The 17,064-nt window shown below is 54.0% G+C and overlaps 2 protein-coding genes across 2 annotated transcripts in view; both read right to left on the bottom strand.

The window, feature by feature from the left end:
- The window catches only part of LOC146423088 (sodium/potassium-transporting ATPase subunit beta-2-like), an 11,259-nt gene extending 2,412 nt beyond the window's left edge, over positions 1-8,847 (bottom strand). The window contains exons 1-2 of the mRNA XM_085045064.1: positions 8,667-8,847; positions 424-552 (exon numbers count right to left, since the gene is read on the bottom strand). Of these exons, the coding sequence (XP_084901190.1) occupies positions 424-552; positions 8,667-8,778 (241 nt within the window). The 5' untranslated portion in view covers positions 8,779-8,847. The remainder of the gene's footprint in view (positions 1-423; positions 553-8,666) is intronic.
- A 5,182-nt stretch (positions 8,848-14,029) lies between these two features.
- LOC146423087 (DNA-directed RNA polymerase II subunit RPB1-like) overlaps positions 14,030-17,064 on the bottom strand; it is a 12,833-nt gene continuing 9,798 nt past the window's right edge. Inside the window, exon 6 of the mRNA XM_085045063.1 lies at positions 14,030-14,176. Within this exon, the coding sequence (XP_084901189.1) occupies positions 14,030-14,176 (147 nt within the window). The remainder of the gene's footprint in view (positions 14,177-17,064) is intronic.

Genomic DNA, 17,064 nt, shown 5'->3' with positions numbered 1-17,064 from the left:
GACCCCAAAATCCCCAATTCAGGAACCCCAAAACCCCAAATCCACCCCTCCAGGACCCTCGGGGGTCTCACCAGGGGCTTCCAGTGACCCCAAAACCCCCAGAAACCCCAAAACCCCAATCCAGGACCCCCCAGGACCCCCAAAATCCCCAAATCCGGGGGTCTCACCAGGAGCTTCCAGTGGCCCCAAATCCCCCAGGACCCCCCAAAAACCCCAAAATCCCCAAATCCGGGGGTCTCACCGGGGGCTTCCAGTGACCCCAAAACCCCCCAGGACCCCCCAGGACCCCCCAAAACCCCCCAAAACCCCAACCCCGGGGGTCTCACCAGGGGCTTCCAGTGGCCCCAAAACCCCCAGAAACCCCAAAACCCCAATCCAGGACCCCCCAGGACCCCCCAAAATCCCCAAACTCGGGGGTCTCACCGGGGGTCAGCAGCCTGTCCTGGTACTTGGGGACGTGAGGATCGACGCTCTGCAGCATCACCCACATGGTGAGGGCGAAGAGCCCGGCCAGGAACCCATAGAACACCAGGTAGAACAGCAGGATCAGCCCTGAGGGGGGAAATTTGGGGGGTCAGGACCCCAAAAAATGGAATCTCCGTGGGGAAAAACCCCCCTGACCCCAAAATCCTAACCAAAAAGGGTGAAAAATCCTCAAAATCCCACTGAGAAAGGGTGAAAAATCCGTAAAATTTGGGATAAATCCCAAAATAAATCAGTTTGGAAGAGCAGGATGAGCCCTGGGGGCGAAATTGGGGGGTCAAGACCCCAAAAAATGGAATCTCCGAGGGGAAAAACCCCCCGGGGGTCGCTGACCCTAAAATCACAATGAAAATAAGTGAAATAACCCCAAAATCCCAAACAAAAAGGGTGAAAAATCCTCAAATTCCCACTGAAAAAGGGTGAAAAATCCCAAAATAAATCAGTTTGGAAGAGCAGAATGAGATCTGGGGGCGAATTTTGGGGGTTTTCCCCCCAAAACATAACCCCCCAGGGGAAAAACCCCTGACCCCAAAATCCTAAAAAAAAAGGGTGAAAAATCCTCAAAATCCGAATAAAAAAGGATGAAAAATCTTCAAAATAACACTGAAAAAGGGTGAAAAATCCCAAAATAAATCAGTTTGGAAGAGCAGAATGAGATCTGGGGGTAAATTTGGGGGATCAGGACCCCAAAAAATTGAATCCCCGTGGGGAAAACCCCCCTGACACCAAAATCCCAACCAAAAAGGGTGAAAAATCCTCAAAATAACAACCAAAAAGGGTGAAAAATCCTCAAAATCCCACTGAAAACTGGAGAAAAATCCCAAAATAAATCCATTTGGAACAGCAGGATCAGCCCTGGGGGGGGAATTTGGGGCGTCAGGACCCCAAAAAATGGAATCTCCATGGGGAAAAACCCCCCGGGGGTCGCTGACCCCAAAATCCTAACTGAAAAACGTGAAAAATCCTCAAAATCCCAAAAAAAAGGGTGAAAAATCCTCAAAATCCGAATAAAAAAGGATGAAAAATCCTCGAAATTCCACTCAAAACTGGAGAAAAATCCCAAAATAAATCAGTTTGGAAGAGCAGGATCAGCCCTGGGGGGGGAATTTGGGGGGTCAGGACCCCAAAAAATTGAATCCCCGTGGGGAAAAACCCCCAACCCCAAAATCCTAAAAAAAAAAGGGTGAAAAATCCTCAAAATAACACTGAAAAAGGGTGAAAAATCCTCAAAATCCCACTGAAAAAGGGTGAAAAATCCCAAAATAAATCCATTTGGAACAGCAGGATCAGCCCTGGGGGTGAAATTTGGGAGGTCAGGACCCCAAAAAATGAAATCTCCGAGGGGGAAAAACCCCCTGACCCCAAAATCCCAACCAAAAAGGGTGAAAAATCCTCAAAATCCGAATAAAAATGGGTGAAAAATCCTCAAAATCCCACTGAAAAAGGGTGAAAAATCCCTAAAATTTGGGATAAATCCCGAAATAAATCAGTTTGGAAGAGCAAAATGAGCCCTGGGGGGAATTTTGGGGGGTCAGGACCCCAAAAAATTGAATCCCCGTGGGGAAAAACCCCCAACCCCAAAATCCTAAAAAAAAAAGGGTGAAAAATCCTCAAAATCCCACTGAAAACTGGAGAAAAATCCCAAAATAAATCCATTTGGAAGAGCAGGATCAGCCCTGGGGGGGGAATTTGGGGGGTCAGGACCCCAAAAAATTGAATCTTCGTGGGGAAAAACCCCCCCTGACCCCAAAATCCTAAAAAAAAAAAGTGAAAAATCCTCAAAATCCGAACCAAAAAAGGTGAAAAATCCTCGAAATTCCACTCAAAACTGGAGAAAAATCCCAAAATAAATCAGTTTGGAAGAGCAGGATCAGCCCTGGGGGTGAATTTTGGGGGGTCAGGACCCCAAAAAATGGAATCTCCGTGGGGAAAAACCCCCTGACCCCAAAATCCCAACCAAAAAGGGTGAAAAATCCTCAAAATCCCAATAAAAAAAGGATGAAAAATCCTCAAAATCCCAATTAAAAAAGGGTGAAAAATCCTCAAAATCTCAACCAAAAAGAGTGAAAAATCCCAAAAATCGGGTGTGAATTCCAAAATAAAACACCAGGTAGAACAGCAGGATCAGCCCTGAGGGGGGAAATTTGGGGGGTCAGGACCCCAAAAAATGGAATCTCCGTGGGGAAAAACCCCCAACTCCAAAATCACAATGAAAATAACCTTAAAATCCCAGTTAAAAAGGATGAAAAATCCTCAAAATCCCAATAAAAAAGGGTGAAAAATCATCAAAATCCCAAAAAAAAGGATGAAAAATCCTCAAATTCCCAATAAAAAAAAGGGTGAAAAATCCTCAAAATCCCAATTAAAAAAGGGTGAAAAATCCTCAAAATCCCACTGAAAAAGAGTGAAAAATCCCAAAAATCGGGTGTGAATTCCAAAATAAAACACCAGGTAGAACAGCAGGATCAGCCCTGAGGGGGGAAATTTGGGGGGTCAGGACCCCAAAAAATGGAATCTCTGTGGGGAAAAACCCCCTGACCCCAAAATCCCAACCAAAAAGGGTGAAAAATCCTCAAAATCCGAATAAAAAAGGATGAAAAATCCTCAAAATCCCACTGAAAAAGGGTGAAAAATCCCAAAATAAATCAGTTTGGAAGAGCAGGATCAGCTCTGGGGGGGAATTTGGGGCGTCAGGACCCCAAAAAATGGAATCTCTGTGGGGAAAAACCCCCCGGGGATCGCTGACCCCAAAATCACAATGAAAATAAGTGAAATAACCCCAAAATCCCAAACAAAAAGGGTGAAAAATCCTCAAAATCCGAATAAAAAAGGATGAAAAATCCTCGAAATCCCACTGAAAAAGAGTGAAAAATCCCAAAATAGATCAGTTTGGAAGAGCAGAATGAGATCTGGGGGTAAATTTGGGGGATCAGGACCCCAAAAAATGGAATCTCCATGGGAATAAATCCCTGACCCCAAAATCCTAAAAAAAAGGGTGAAAAATGCTCAAAATCCGAATAAAAAAGGGTGAAAAATCCTCAAAATCCCACTGAAAACTGGAGAAAAATCCCAAAATAAATCAGTTTGGAAGAGCAGGATCAGCTCTGGGGGGGAATTTGGGGCGTCAGGACCCCAAAAAATGGAATCTCTGTGGGGAAAAACCCCCCGGGGATCGCTGACCCCAAAATCACAATGAAAATAAGTGAAATAACCCCAAAATCCCAAACAAAAAGGGTGAAAAATCCTCAAAATCCGAATAAAAAAGGATGAAAAATCCTCGAAATCCCACTGAAAAAGAGTGAAAAATCCCAAAATAGATCAGTTTGGAAGAGCAGAATGAGATCTGGGGGTAAATTTGGGGGATCAGGACCCCAAAAAATGGAATCTCCATGGGAATAAATCCCTGACCCCAAAATCCTAAAAAAAAGGGTGAAAAATGCTCAAAATCCGAATAAAAAAGGGTGAAAAATCCTCAAAATCCCACTGAAAACTGGAGAAAAATCCCAAAATAAATCAGTTTGGAAGAGCAGGATCAGCCCTGGGGGCGAATTTTGGGGCTCAGGACCCCAAAAATTAAATCCTTGTGGGGAAAAAAACCCTGGGGGTCGCTGACCCCAAAAACACAATGAAAAAATGAGAAAAATGCTCAAAATCCCAATAAAAAAGGATGAAAAATCCTCCAAATTCCACTGAAAAAAGTGAAAAATCCCTTAAATTGGGTGTGAATTCCAAAATAAAACACCAGGTAGAACAGCAGGATCAGCCCTGAGGGGGTGAAATTTGGGGTGTCAGGACCCCAAAAAATGGAATCTCCATGGGGAAAAACCCCCCGGGGGTCGCTGACCCCAAAATCCTAACTAAAAATGGTGAAATAACCCCAAAATCCCAACCAAAAAGGGTGAAAAATCCTCAAATTCCCACTGAAAAAGGGTGAAAAATCCCAAAATAAATCAATCTGGAAGAGCAGGATGAGTCCTGGGAGGGGAATTTTGGGGGGTCAGGACCCCAAAAAATGGAATCTCCGTGGAGAAAAACCTCTGACCCCAAAATCCCAACCAAAAAGGGTGAAAAATCCTCAAAATCCCACTGAAAAAGGGTGAAAAATCCTCAAAATTTGGGATAAATGCCAAAATAAATCAGTTTGGAAGAGCAGGATCAGCCCTGGGGGGGGGGAAATTTGGGGGGTCAGGACCCCAAAAAATGGAATCTCCGTGGGGAAAAACCCCCCGGGGGTCGCTGACCCCAAAATCCTAACTAAAAATGGTGAAATAACCCCAAAATCCCAACCAAAAAGGGTGAAAAATCCTCAAAATCCCACTGAAAAAGGGTGAAAAATCCCAAAATAAATCAGTTTGGAAGAGCAGGATGAGCCCTGGGGGAGAAATTTGGGGGGTCAGGACCCCAAAAAATGGAATCTTCGTGGGGAAAAACCTCTGACCCCAAAATCCTAAAAAAAAGGGTGAAAAATCCTCAAAATCCGAATAAAAATGGGTGAAAAATCCTCAAAATCACACTGAAAAACGGTCAAAAATTCCAAAATAAATCGGTTTGGAAGAGCAGAATGAGATCTGGGGGGGAATTTTGGGGATCAGGACCCCAAAAAATTAAATCCTTGTGGGGAAAACCCCCCGGGGGTCGCTGACCCCAAAATCACAATGAAAATAAGTGAAATAACCCCAAAATCCCAAACAAAAAGGGTGAAAAATCCTCAAAATCCGAATAAAAAAGGGTGAAAAATCCCAAAATAAATCAGTTTGGAAGAGCAGGATCAGCCCTCGGGGTGAAATTTGGGGCGTCAGGACCCCAAAAAATGGAATCTTCGTGGGGAAAAAGCCTCTGACCCCAAAATCCTAAAAATAATGGGTGAAAAATCCTCAAAATCACACTGAAAAAGGGTGAAAAATCCCTAAAATTTGGGATAAATCCCCAAATAAATCAGTTTGGAAGAGCAGGATCAGCCCTGGGGGGGATTTTGGGGTGTCAGGAACCCCAAAATGTCCCCCCAGCTTGAAAAATCCACAACGAATTTCCCTGAGCCCTAAAAACCCCCAAATTTTAGCAAATCTCCCCCAAACTGCCCCAAAAATTCCCTAATTAATAGCAAATTTCCCATCAAATTGCCCTAAATACCCCAAAATTTGCCCCCGAGTCCTAAAAATCTCCCCAAAATTGCCCCGATGATGTCAAATAACCCCAAAATTGCCCCAAAAATTCACGAAAAATCAAAAAAATATCCCCATTGGTGTAAAATACCCCAAAAAACTGCCCGCGATGCCCTAAAATCTCCAAAATTTGCCCCAAATGTTTATTAAATTTCACCAATGATATCAAATATCCCCAAAAAAAGTGCCAAAAACTGAGAAATTACCCCAAAATTGACCCCAAAATGCATCGAGAAGGTTGGATATCCAGAAAGGATCCCAAAAAAAATCCCAAATTTCAGCAATAACATCAAATTACCCCAAAATTTATCTGGGAATGGAAAATATTGAATAAAAACTGCACTGGGGACATCGAAATGGTCCTAAATTACTCCAAAATGGTCCCAAATTACCCCAAAACTGCCCCAGGATGTTAAATTCCTCCCAGAAATCCCCCAAAATCCTAAAAATCCCCCCAAAAAAAAGTCATCAAAAAGCCCCAAAATTGCCCCAAATAGTCACGAAATTGCCCCAATGGCATCGGAGAGCTCCCGGAATTGCCCCAAATCCCCCAAATTTCACCCCAAATCCCCCAAATTTCACCCCAAATCACTCAAAAGTGCCTCGATGGCATTAAAGAAGTTTCAAAGTGTCCCAAAATCCCAAAAAATTGCCCCAAAACTGCCCCCGAGCCCTAAAGATCCCCGAAATTGTCCCAAATGATGCCAAATCCACCCCAAAATGCGTCCAATGCTGTCCCAAAGTTGCCCCCGAGCCCTAAATACCCCGAAATCCACAAAAATGCCCCAAAACCCCTGAAAATGCCCCAAGTGCCAAATCTGCCCCGAACCCCAAAACTGCCCCAAAACCCGTAAAATGCCCAAACCCCAAATCTGCCCCAAAATCCCAAATCTGCCCCGAACCCCTAGAACTGCCCCATAACACCTAAAACTGCCCGGAAAACCACCAAAACTGCCCCAAAACCCGCCAAAACTGCTCTGAAACTGCCCCAAAACACCAAAACTGCCCCATAACCCCTAAAAATGCCCCAAAACTGCCCCGAAACTGCCCCAAAACTGCCCCCAAAACGCCTTAAAAATGCCCCAAAACCCCAACTCTGTCCCGAAACCCCAAATCTGCCCCCAAAACTCCTTAAAATTGCCCCCAAACCCCAAATCTGTCCCAAAACCCCCAAAACTGCCCCATAACCCCTAAAAATGCCCCAAAACCCCAAATCTGCCCCAAAACCCCAAATCTGCCCCGAAACCTCCAAAACTGCCCCCAAAATTGCCCCGAAATCCGCAAAACTGCCCCAAAACCTCCTAAAAATGCCCCGAAAATCCCAAAACTGCCCCAAAACCTTCAAAACTGCTCCGAAACCCCAAAACTGCCCCAAAACCCACCGAAACTGCCCTGAAACTGCCCCGAAACACCCAAAACCCCTTAAAAATGCCCCCAAACACCGAATCTGCCCCAAAACTGCCCCAAAACCCCTAAAACTGCCCTGAAAACCACCAAATCTGCCCCCAAAATTGCCCCGAAATCCCCAAAACTGCCCTGAAATCCTCAAAACTGCCCCAAAACACACCAAATTGTCCCGAAATCCCCAAATCTGCCCCGAAACCCCTAAAACTGTCCCGAAAACCACCAAATCTGCCCCCAAAATTGCCCCGAAATCCCCCAAACTGCCCCGAAAACCACCAAATCTGCCCCCAAAACCCCTTAAACTGCCCCAAAATCCCCAAATCTGCCCCGCGACCCGCTAAAACTACCCCAAAAACTGCCCCGAAACACCCCAAACCGCCTCAAAATCCCCTAAAACCGCTTCCGAAACCTCCTAAAAATGCCCCGAAATCCCCAAAAATGCCCCGAAACCCCTTAAAATGCCCCAAAACCCCCAAAACTGCCCCAAAACCCCTTAAAATGCCCCAAAACCCCCAAATCCGCTCTCGGAGCGCAAACCTTATTAAAATCCCCTAAAAACACCCCAAAACGACCCCGACCCCCCAAATGACCCCCAGATCCCCCAAGCCCATCCCCCACCTCGCGACCCCCAAAACCCCCGATGCCCCAAACCCCCCACCCCCCAAATCCCCCAGACACCTAAATCCCCATCGCGGCCATCTGGTCCTTCGGGGGGGGTTCGGGGGGGGGTCAATTTGGGGGTTCCCAACCCCCCCAGACCCTAATTTTGGGGGTGTCCGGGGGTGGGATGGGGGTGATCCGGCTGGTGTCGCCCACCCCCCCCTAGATTTTTGGGGGGGTCGCGGTGGTTTTCCCATCCCCCACCCCCGAGCATGACCTACTTTTGGAGCCACAGCGCGACAGATGGGGGGTGGCGGAGGGAGGGGGGGGGGACACAGTGCCACCCCCGCCCCCTCCCAAATGTCCTCTTGAACCCCCCAAATTCCCCTCCCCCCAGCGCCCCCACCCAAAAAAATGAGGGGGGGTCACCCCTCGCCCCCATTTTGGGGGGATTTTTACTCGTTTTAAGGGGTTTTTTTTCCCCCAAAATTGGGGTTTTTTTGGGGGTCGGCGATTCCCACCCGATTTTTGGGGGGGGGGGGCTGTCCCCGAAATTCCGGGGGTCCGGAGCATCCCCAAATTTGGGGGTCTCTAAGGAACCCCCTTCCCCAATTGAATGGTTTCCCCAAATTTTGGGGGGGCTCAGCGCAGCCCTTCCCCCTCCCCCCTTATTTTGGGGGGGGTCGTTCTGTACCCCCAACCTCACCGCTGTTATTTTGGGGGTCTTTACACCCCCAACCCCCCCATTTTGGGGTCTCTAGGGTTATTTAGTGAGAACCCCCCAAAATTCCCACAAAATTCCCACAAAATTCCCACAAAATTCCCACAAATCCCCCCAAAATCCCCCCAAAACCCCACCAAATCCCCACAAATTCCCCAAAAACCACCCCCAAACGCCCCCCAAATTTTCTCTCACCGCCTGCCCACAAATCCCCCAGCCGCGGCGGGGGGGAAACCCGAATTTCCCTCACTCCCCCCAACCCCAAAACCCCTCGATTTCCCCCCAAAAAAACTCACCCCAACTGGAGCCAGTCCTGCCCAGGAACTGGCGCGTCCGGGGGTCCCACAGGAACGCCCTCCACTCCGCCACCACCTGCGCGCAGCTGCGCTTCTCCTTGTCCCTCGCCATCGCGGGGGCTCCGTCGCCGTGTCCCCGAGCTGTCGCCTCCCCCCGCTGTCCCCCCCTCCCCGGAGATGTCGCTGTCGCCCCCCGGGCTGGCTGTCGCTGCGGCTCCGCCCGCGCCGGGACTCGAACCCGCGACTCCCCGCGGCGGCGGCGGCGCGGCGCTTTATGGGCTCGGAGGCCACGCCCACTGCGGGGTAGCCACGCCCACAAGCAGCCTGGCCACTCCCCTTAAAGCCTCCCTTGTGCTATATAGCTTTATGGGCTCGGAGGCCACGCCCCCTTTGTGGTAGCCACGCCCACAAGCAGCCTGGCCACTCCCCTAAAAGCATACACTCTGCTATAAAGCCCCAAGGCCACGCCCCCTTGGTGTTAGCCACGCCCACAAGCAGCCTGGCCACTCCCCTTCTGCTATAAAGCCCCGAGGCCACGCCCCTTATGGGAATGAGGCACTTTAAAGCCTCGCACACCACGCCCCTTATGCTAATGAGGATTTGTAAACCCCCTCAAGCCCCTCCCCTTATGCTAATAAGGACGGGGTTGGCTCCATTGTGCCCCGCCCCTTATGCTAATGAGGATTTCTAAATCCCAAACCCCTCCCCTTATGCTAATAGCTCATTATAATATCCCAATAGCTCAACCCTTATGCTAATGACTCATTATAATATTCCAATATCCCACCCCTTATGCTAATCACCCAGGCTAAAGCCCGACAAGCCCCTCCCCTTATGCTAATCACCCAGGCTAAAGCCCCACAAGCCACGCCCCTTATGCTAATCGGAGGTTTAAATCCCCCAAAGCCTCCAGGCCACGCCCCCAGCCCGTCGCCCCGCCCTGTTCATCCATATAAGGAGTTTGGTTATTTCCAAGCCCCGCCCATATGCTAATGAGGGGGCGTGGTCTCCCGGCGGTTCCCACAGTTCTCCATTGAGAGATTTGGGGAATTTGGGGGGGAGGGGCTCTTAAAGGGGCCGCGTGGGAGGGGGGTGGGGATACTGGGGGGAACTGGGAGCACTGGGAGTACTGGGAATGCACACTGGGAGCACTGGGAATGGTTACTGGGAGCACTGGGAATCACTGTGGGGTTACTGGGAGCACTGGGAGCACTGGGAATGCACACTGGGAGCACTGGGAATGGTTACTGGGAGCACTGGGAGCACTGGGAATGGTTACTGGGAGCACTGGGAGCACTGGGAGAGCACTGGGAGCACTGGGAGCACTGTGGGGTTACTGGGAGCACTGGGAGGGGAACTGGAAGGCACTGGGAATCACCATGGGGTTACTGGGAATCACTGGGAGCACTGGGAATGCACACTAGGAGCACTGGAATGGTTACTGGGAGCACTGGGAATGGTCACTGGGAGCACTGGGAATGGTTACTGGGAGCACTGGGAATGGTTACTGGGAGCACTGGGAATCACTGTGCAGTTACTGGGAGCACTGGGAGGGGAACTGGGAATCACTGGGAGGGCACTGGGAGCACTGGGAGGGCACTGGGGAATGGTAACTGGGAGCACTGGGAGCACTGGGAATGGTTACTGGGAGCACTGGGAATGGTTACTGGGAGCACTGGGAGCACTGGGAATGGTTACTGGGAGCACTGGGAGCACTGGGGAATGGTTACTGGGAGCACTGGGAATAGTTACTGGGAGCACTGGGAGCACTGGGGCCCCCCAGGCTCATCAGCGCGGTAATTAACGAAGGGGCGTGGCTAATCGGGGCGTGGCCTGGCGGGGTCACTCGAGGTCAAACCTGAGCCCCTCCCACCCCAACGCTCCCAGTTCCCCCCCAGTGCCAAACTGGTCAGACTGGGAAATTTGCGGGGGGGGTCCTGAAGGTCTGGGGGGGTCAGAAATTTGGGGAGGGATCAGGAATTCTGGGGGAAATCCAAAATTTTGGGGAAGGGTCAGAAATTTTGGGGAGGGGTCTTGGAATTTTGGGAGGGGTCAGAAATTTTTGGGGGATCAGAAATTTTAGGGGTCAGAAATTGCAGGAGAGGTCAGAAATTTTTGGGGGAATCCAAAATTTTGGGGAAGGGTCAGAAATTTTGGGGGGGAATCCAAAATTTTGGGGAAGGGTCAGAAATTTTGGGGAGGGGTCAGAAATTTGGGGTGGGGTCAGAAATTTTGGGGAGGGGTCAGAAATTTGGGGAGGGGTCCAGAAATTTGGGAAGGGTCAGAAATTTTGGGAGGGGTTCTGAAGGTCTGGTGGGGCTCAGGAATCCAAGGGGGATCCCCAAAATTCCGCGGGGGGTTTCCCAAAATTCCGGGGGTTTTCCCAAAAATTCCGGGGTTTCAAAAATTCCATGATTTCAAGGTGGGTGGATTGAATTTTTTTGGGGGCGATCCAGGAGTTCGGGAATGGGGAAATACCTGGGGAGGGCTGAGATTTTTGGGGTCCCAAAATTCTAGGGGTCCCAAATTGCGGGAATCCCCCAAAAATTCCAGGGGATCCCAAAATTCCGTGGGGGTCAGAGATCCTTGGTGGGGAGGGAAAACTTGGGAGGGTCTCAAATTTTGGGGTCGCGGAGCTCGGGGGTCGCGGTGACCCCGGGGGGTTCCCAGGGGGGTCCCAAAATTCCTGGGGGATCCCAAAATTCCTGGAGGGACCCCAAAAATCCCGTGGGGGGGGTCAGAGATCCTTGGGGGGGAGGTTAGAAATCCTTGCGGTTGAAGGGAAAAACCGGAGATTTTGGGGGGTCGCGGAGCTCGAGGGGGTCGCGGTGACCCCGGGGGGGTTCCCAAAATTTCCGGGGGGGTTCCAAAAATCCCGGGGGGGCTCCAAGGATCCGGGGGGGGCCCCCGAAAGGCCGGGGGGAGCTCCGTCCGGCCGCGCGTGCCCGGCCGAGCGCTCGCGGCTCCCCGGTAACGGCGCGTTCCCGGCGGCGGCGGCGGCCAAGAAAAACCTCCCGGGACTAAACCGGGACAAAGCTGAACACCCCTGGGACAAGAAAACCCCCCCGAGACGAACCCGAACCCCCCCAGGACAAAACTGGGACAAACCCGAACACCCCCGGATAAAACCGGGACAAACCCGAACCCCCCGCGGGACAAAGCTGAACCCCCTTGGGACAAGAAAACCCTCCGAGACAAACCGGGACAAATCTGAACCCCCCCGGGAGAAATCCGAACCCCCCCGGGACAAACCTGAACCCCCCCGGGACAAACCTGAACCCCGGGACAAAACTGGGACAAATCTGAACCCTCCGGGACAAACCGGGACACACCTGGACCCCGGGAAAAACCCGCCAGGACAAACCCGAACTCCGGGGACAAACCGGGACAAACCTGAACCCCGGGACAAGCCGGGACAAACCTGAACCTCCCGCGACAAACCCGAACCCCCGGGGACAAAACCGGGACAAACCCAGACCCCCGGGAAAAGCGAACCCCCAGGACAAACCCGAACCCCCCCGGAACTAAACCGGGACAAACCTGAACCCCCCCGGGACAAACCGGGACAAACCCGAACCCCCCCGGGACAAACCCGGAGGCTGCAGGGACACCCCGAGTCGGGGGGGAGATTTGGAATTCCTGGGGTTTCCCGAATTCCTGGGGTTTCCCCGATTTATTGGGATTTCCCGAGTTTATTGGGGTTTCCGGAATTCCTGGGATTTCCCCCATTTATGGGGATTTCCCGAATTCCTGGGGTTTCCCCGATTTATGGGGATTTCCCGAGTTTATTGGGGTTTCCCGAATTCCTGGGGTTTCCCCGATTTATTGGGGGGGTCTGGAATTCCTGGGGTTTCCCGAATTCCTGAGGTTTTTCCGATCCATGGGGTTTCCCCAATTTATTGAGGGTGATCCCGAATTCCTGGGGTTTCCCCGATTTTTTGGGGTTTCCCCAGTTCCTGGGATTTCCCCCCTGATCCATGAAAGGATCCCGAATTCCTGGGATTTCCCCCATTTATGGGGATTTCCCGAATTCCTGGGGTTTCCCCCATTTATGGGGATTTCCGGAATTCCCGGGGTTTCCCCGATTTATGGGGATTTCCGGAATTCCTGGGGTTTCCCGAATTCCTGAGGTTTTTCCGATCCATGGGGTTTCTCCAATTTATTGAGGGTGATCCTGAATTCCTGGGGTTTCCCCGATTTTTTGGGGTTTCCCCAATTTCTGGGATTTCCCCCTTGATCCATGGGGGGATCCCGAATTCCTGGGGTTTCCCCGATTTATGGGGATTTCCGGAATTCCTGGGATTTCCCCGATTTTTTGGCGTTTCCCGAATTCCTGGGATTTCCCCCCTGATCCATGAAGGGATCCCGAATTCCTGGGATTTCCCCCATTTATGGGGCTTTCCCGAATTCCTGGGGTTTCCCCGATTTATGGGGATTTCCGGAATTCCTGGGATTTCCCCGATTTTTTGGGGTTTCCCCAATTTCTGGGATTTCCCCCCTGATCCATGAAGGGATCCCGAATTCCTGGGATTTCCCCCATTTATGGGGCTTTCCCGAATTCCTGGGGTTTCCCCGATTTATGGGGATTTCCGGAATTCCTGGGGTTTCCCCGATTTTTGGGGTTTCCCGTTTATGGGTTTTTCCCATCCATGGGGGATCCCGATTTGTGGGGTTTCCCCAATTTCTGTGTTTTTCCCAATTCCTAGTGTTTCCCCATCCATGGGTTTCCCGAATTCCTGTGTCCCCCGGATCAATTTGGGGAAGGGTCCCTGCGACCAACGCTGGACATCCCCTCGCTTGAATTGGGGGGAGGGTCCAGGACAGTTCCCCCGGAATTAAGGGGAGTGGGAGCTCATGGACACCTGAGTGCCCCCCGGATTATTTGGGGGGTCCCGGGATTAATTGGGGGGTCCTGGGATTAGTGGGGGTCCTGGGATTGATTGGGGGGTTCTGGGATTAATTGGGGAGGGGTCCCTGAATGAACTGGGGGTCCCGGGATCAATGGGGAGTCCCGGGATTATTTTGGGGGGGTCCCAGATGCCTGAGCCCCCCGGATTAATTGGGGGGTCCCGGTATTTATGGGGGTCCTGGGTTAATTTGGGGAGGGGTCCCGGATAATTTGGGGAGGGGTCCCGGTATGACTCGGGGTCCCAGGTGCCTGAGCCCCCGGATAATTTGGGGAGGGGTCCCGGTGTCAATGAGGGTATCCCGGTATTTATGGGGAATCCCGGGTTAATTTGGGGAGGGGTCCCGGGTTAATTTGGGGAGGGGTCCCGGTGTCAATGAGGGGTATCCCGGTATTTATGGGGAATCCCGGGTTAATTTGGGGAGGGGTCCCGGGTTAATTTGGGGAGGGGGTCCCGCTATGACTCGGGGGTCACCCCGGGCTGAGCAGCCCCAGGGGTTGTTTGGGGGTCGCGGGGGCAGCCTGCCCCGGGGATTTGGCGATTTAATCCCCGGGCGGGGCTAATCCGGTTCCCCGGGGCTCCGGGACCCGCCAGGGCGGCCAGCTGCGCAGGTGAGAGAAAATCGGGGGTCCCGGGGGGCGGGGGGCGTGGGGGTCCTGAGGGGATGGGGGTCTTGGGGGTCCTGAGGTGATGGATGGCTGGGTGATCTGGGGTCTCGGGGGTCCTGGGGGTCCTGGGGGGTCAGTTTGAATCGCTGGGGTCACTCCGGGGTCACTCTAGGGGTCAGGGGTCGCAGGGGTTGGGGAGTCCTGGGGGTCCCGAGGGGTGGGGGTCGTGGGGGGTCCCGAGGTACCGGATAGCTGGGTGATCTGGGGTCTCGGGGGTCCTGGAGGGTCCTGGGGGTCAGTTTGAATCCCTGGGGTCACTCTAGGGTCAGGAGTCGCAGGGGTTGGAGGGTCCTGGGGGGGTCCTGGGGGTCCTGGGGGTGTGGGGGTGTGGGGGGGTCCCGAGGTACTGGATAGCTGGGTGATCTGGGGTCTCGGGGTCCTGGAGGGTCCTGGGGGGTCAGTTTGAATCCCTGGGGTCACTCTAGGGTCAGGGGTCGCAGGGGTTGGGGCTCCTGGGGGGTCCTGGGGGTTCTGGGGTCGTGGGTATTGGGTCCGGCGGGGTCAGGGGTCTCCAGGGATCCTGGGGGTCCTGGGGGTCAGTTTGAATCCCTGGGGCGACTCCGGGGGTCTCTGGGGGTCCATAGTGAGGCTGGGGGGCCCTAAGGAACTGGGGGTCCTCGAGGGGGCTCGTGGGAATTGGGTCAGGGGTCTCTGGGGGGTCCTGAGGGGTCCCGAGGGGTCAGTTTGAGTCCCTGGGGTCTCTGGGGGTCTCTGGGGGTCCATGGTGAGACTGAGCAGCCCTAAGGAATTGGGGGGTCCTCGAGGGGGTCGTGGGAATTGGGTCAGGGTCTCTGGGGGTCCTGAGGGGTCAGTTTGAGTCCCTGGGGTCACTCTGGGGGTCTCCGGGGGTCTCTGGGGGTCCATGGTGAGGCTGGGGGGCTGTAAGGAATTGGGGGGTCCTCGAGGGGCGGTCGTGGGAATTGGGTCAGGGGTCTCTGGGGGTCCTGGGGGGTCAGTTTGAGTCCCTGGGGTCACTCCGGGGGTCAGGGGGTCCCGGGTCCGGTGGGGTCAGGGGTCTCCAGAGGGTCCAAGGGGTCCTGGGGGGTCAGTTTGAGTCCCTGGGGTCACTCTGGGGGTCTCCGGGGGTCTCTGGGGGTCCATGGTGAGGCCGGGAGGCTCTAAGGAATTGGGGGGTCTTCGAGGTGGGCTCGTGGGAATTGGGTCAGGGGTCTCTGGGGGTCCCCTGGGGGGTCTGGGGTGTTTCAATCCCCTGGGGTCACTCCGGGGGTCAGTGGGGTCAGGGGTCGCAGGGGTTGGGGGGTCCTGGGACCCCTGGGATGGAGGGTTGGGGTCTCCAGGGGGTCCTGGGGGTCATCCTAGGGGGTCCTGAGCCCCCCTGGGGTCATTGGGGGGGTCATTGGGGGGGTCACTGAGATGGGGGTCTCAGGATGGGGGGGGGATTGGGGTCAGAGGTCAAGGGTGTCCCGGGGGGGGGGGGAATCCCCAAAAATGGGGGTCGCAGGTCCCCTAGGGTCAGGGGTCTCCTGAAGGGTGGGGGTCCCGTGAAGGGGGGGGGGGTCGCGGTCCCTCCCCCTCCCCCCCTTCCCATCATCCCCCGTGGGTGGGTGGTCTCTCCCAGAATCCTTTGCGGGTTTTTTTGGGGGGTGGGGGCGGGATGGTGACCCCCTTTCCCATCCCTCCCCGCGGCCCCGGGGGCTGTCGGGATTTTGGGGGGGGTGGGATTCGGGGGGGTCTCTCTCTCCCTCTCGTGCGAGGGGCTGGCAAAGCGGCTTAGGCACGCGCTGAGCCGCTTACGCTAATTATAGCGCTGGCCCTTTAAGAGCCGCGACACCCCCCCGCGACCTCGCGGGGGCGGGAGGGGTTAATCCGGGGGGGGGGAGGGGCGTGGTCTGATCCGCGTGCGGCGCGCGAGGGACCCCCGAACCCCCCCCAGAGACCCCCAGAGACCCCTAGAGACCCCCGGGTGACACATGAGGGACCCCAGACCCCCTAGAGACCCCCAGAGACCCCTAGAGACCCCCGGGTGACACATGAGGGACCCCCAGACCCTCCTAGAACCCCTCAGAGCCCTCCAGGTGTCACTCGAGGGACCCCCAGACCCCCTAGAGACCCCCAAGTGTCATTCGAGTTAGACCCCCAGGGCATGGTGACACATGAGGCCCCAGAGACCTCCAGACCTCCACAGGTGTCACCTGAGGCCCTCCCCCGGCTCCACCCAGGAGCCCCCAGGTGTGGGCACGGGGCTAGACCTCTCTAGAGACCCCCAGGTGTCACTCAAGGGACCCCCAGACCCCTCTAGAGCCCGCCATTACCTCCCCAGGTGTCACATAGAGACCCCCGACACCCAGAGCCCCAGAAGTAATGCGAGGAGCCCCCAGACACTCTTTGTGTGTCACACAAGGGCCACAAACCCCCTGAGGCCCCCAGGCCCCCAAGTGTCACACTTAGATGCCCCAGACCCACCCATGTGTCACACGAGGGACCCCAAACCCCACAGAATGCTCCCAGAGACCCCCAGGTGTCCCACCCAGCCCCCCAGTGTCCCACCAGTGCCACCAGTCCCCCCAGGTGTCACACCAGGTCCCCCCAGCATGTCCCACCGGTGCCACCAGCCCCCCTAGGTGTCCCACCAGTGCCACCAGTCCCTCCACTGGTCCTACCAGTCACCCCAGCATGTCCCACCAGTCCCCCCACATGTCACACCAGTCCCCCCAGGTGTCACACTAGTGCCACCAGGTGTCACACCAGTCCCCCCAGCATGTCCCACCAGTCCCCCTGGGTGTCCCACCAGTGCCACCATCCCCAACCAAGGTGTCCCACCAGTGCCACCAGTCCCCCCAGGTGTCACACCAGTTCCCCCCA

The sequence above is a fragment of the Lichenostomus cassidix genome, unplaced genomic scaffold, assembly GCF_008360975.1.
Source record: "Lichenostomus cassidix isolate B80296 unplaced genomic scaffold, HeHo_3.0 HiC_scaffold_34, whole genome shotgun sequence".
In the NCBI taxonomy this organism is placed as follows: domain Eukaryota; kingdom Metazoa; phylum Chordata; class Aves; order Passeriformes; family Meliphagidae; genus Lichenostomus; species Lichenostomus cassidix.
The sequence above is the reverse complement of the archived record's forward strand: the minus strand, read 5'-3'. Positions and strand labels throughout refer to the sequence as shown.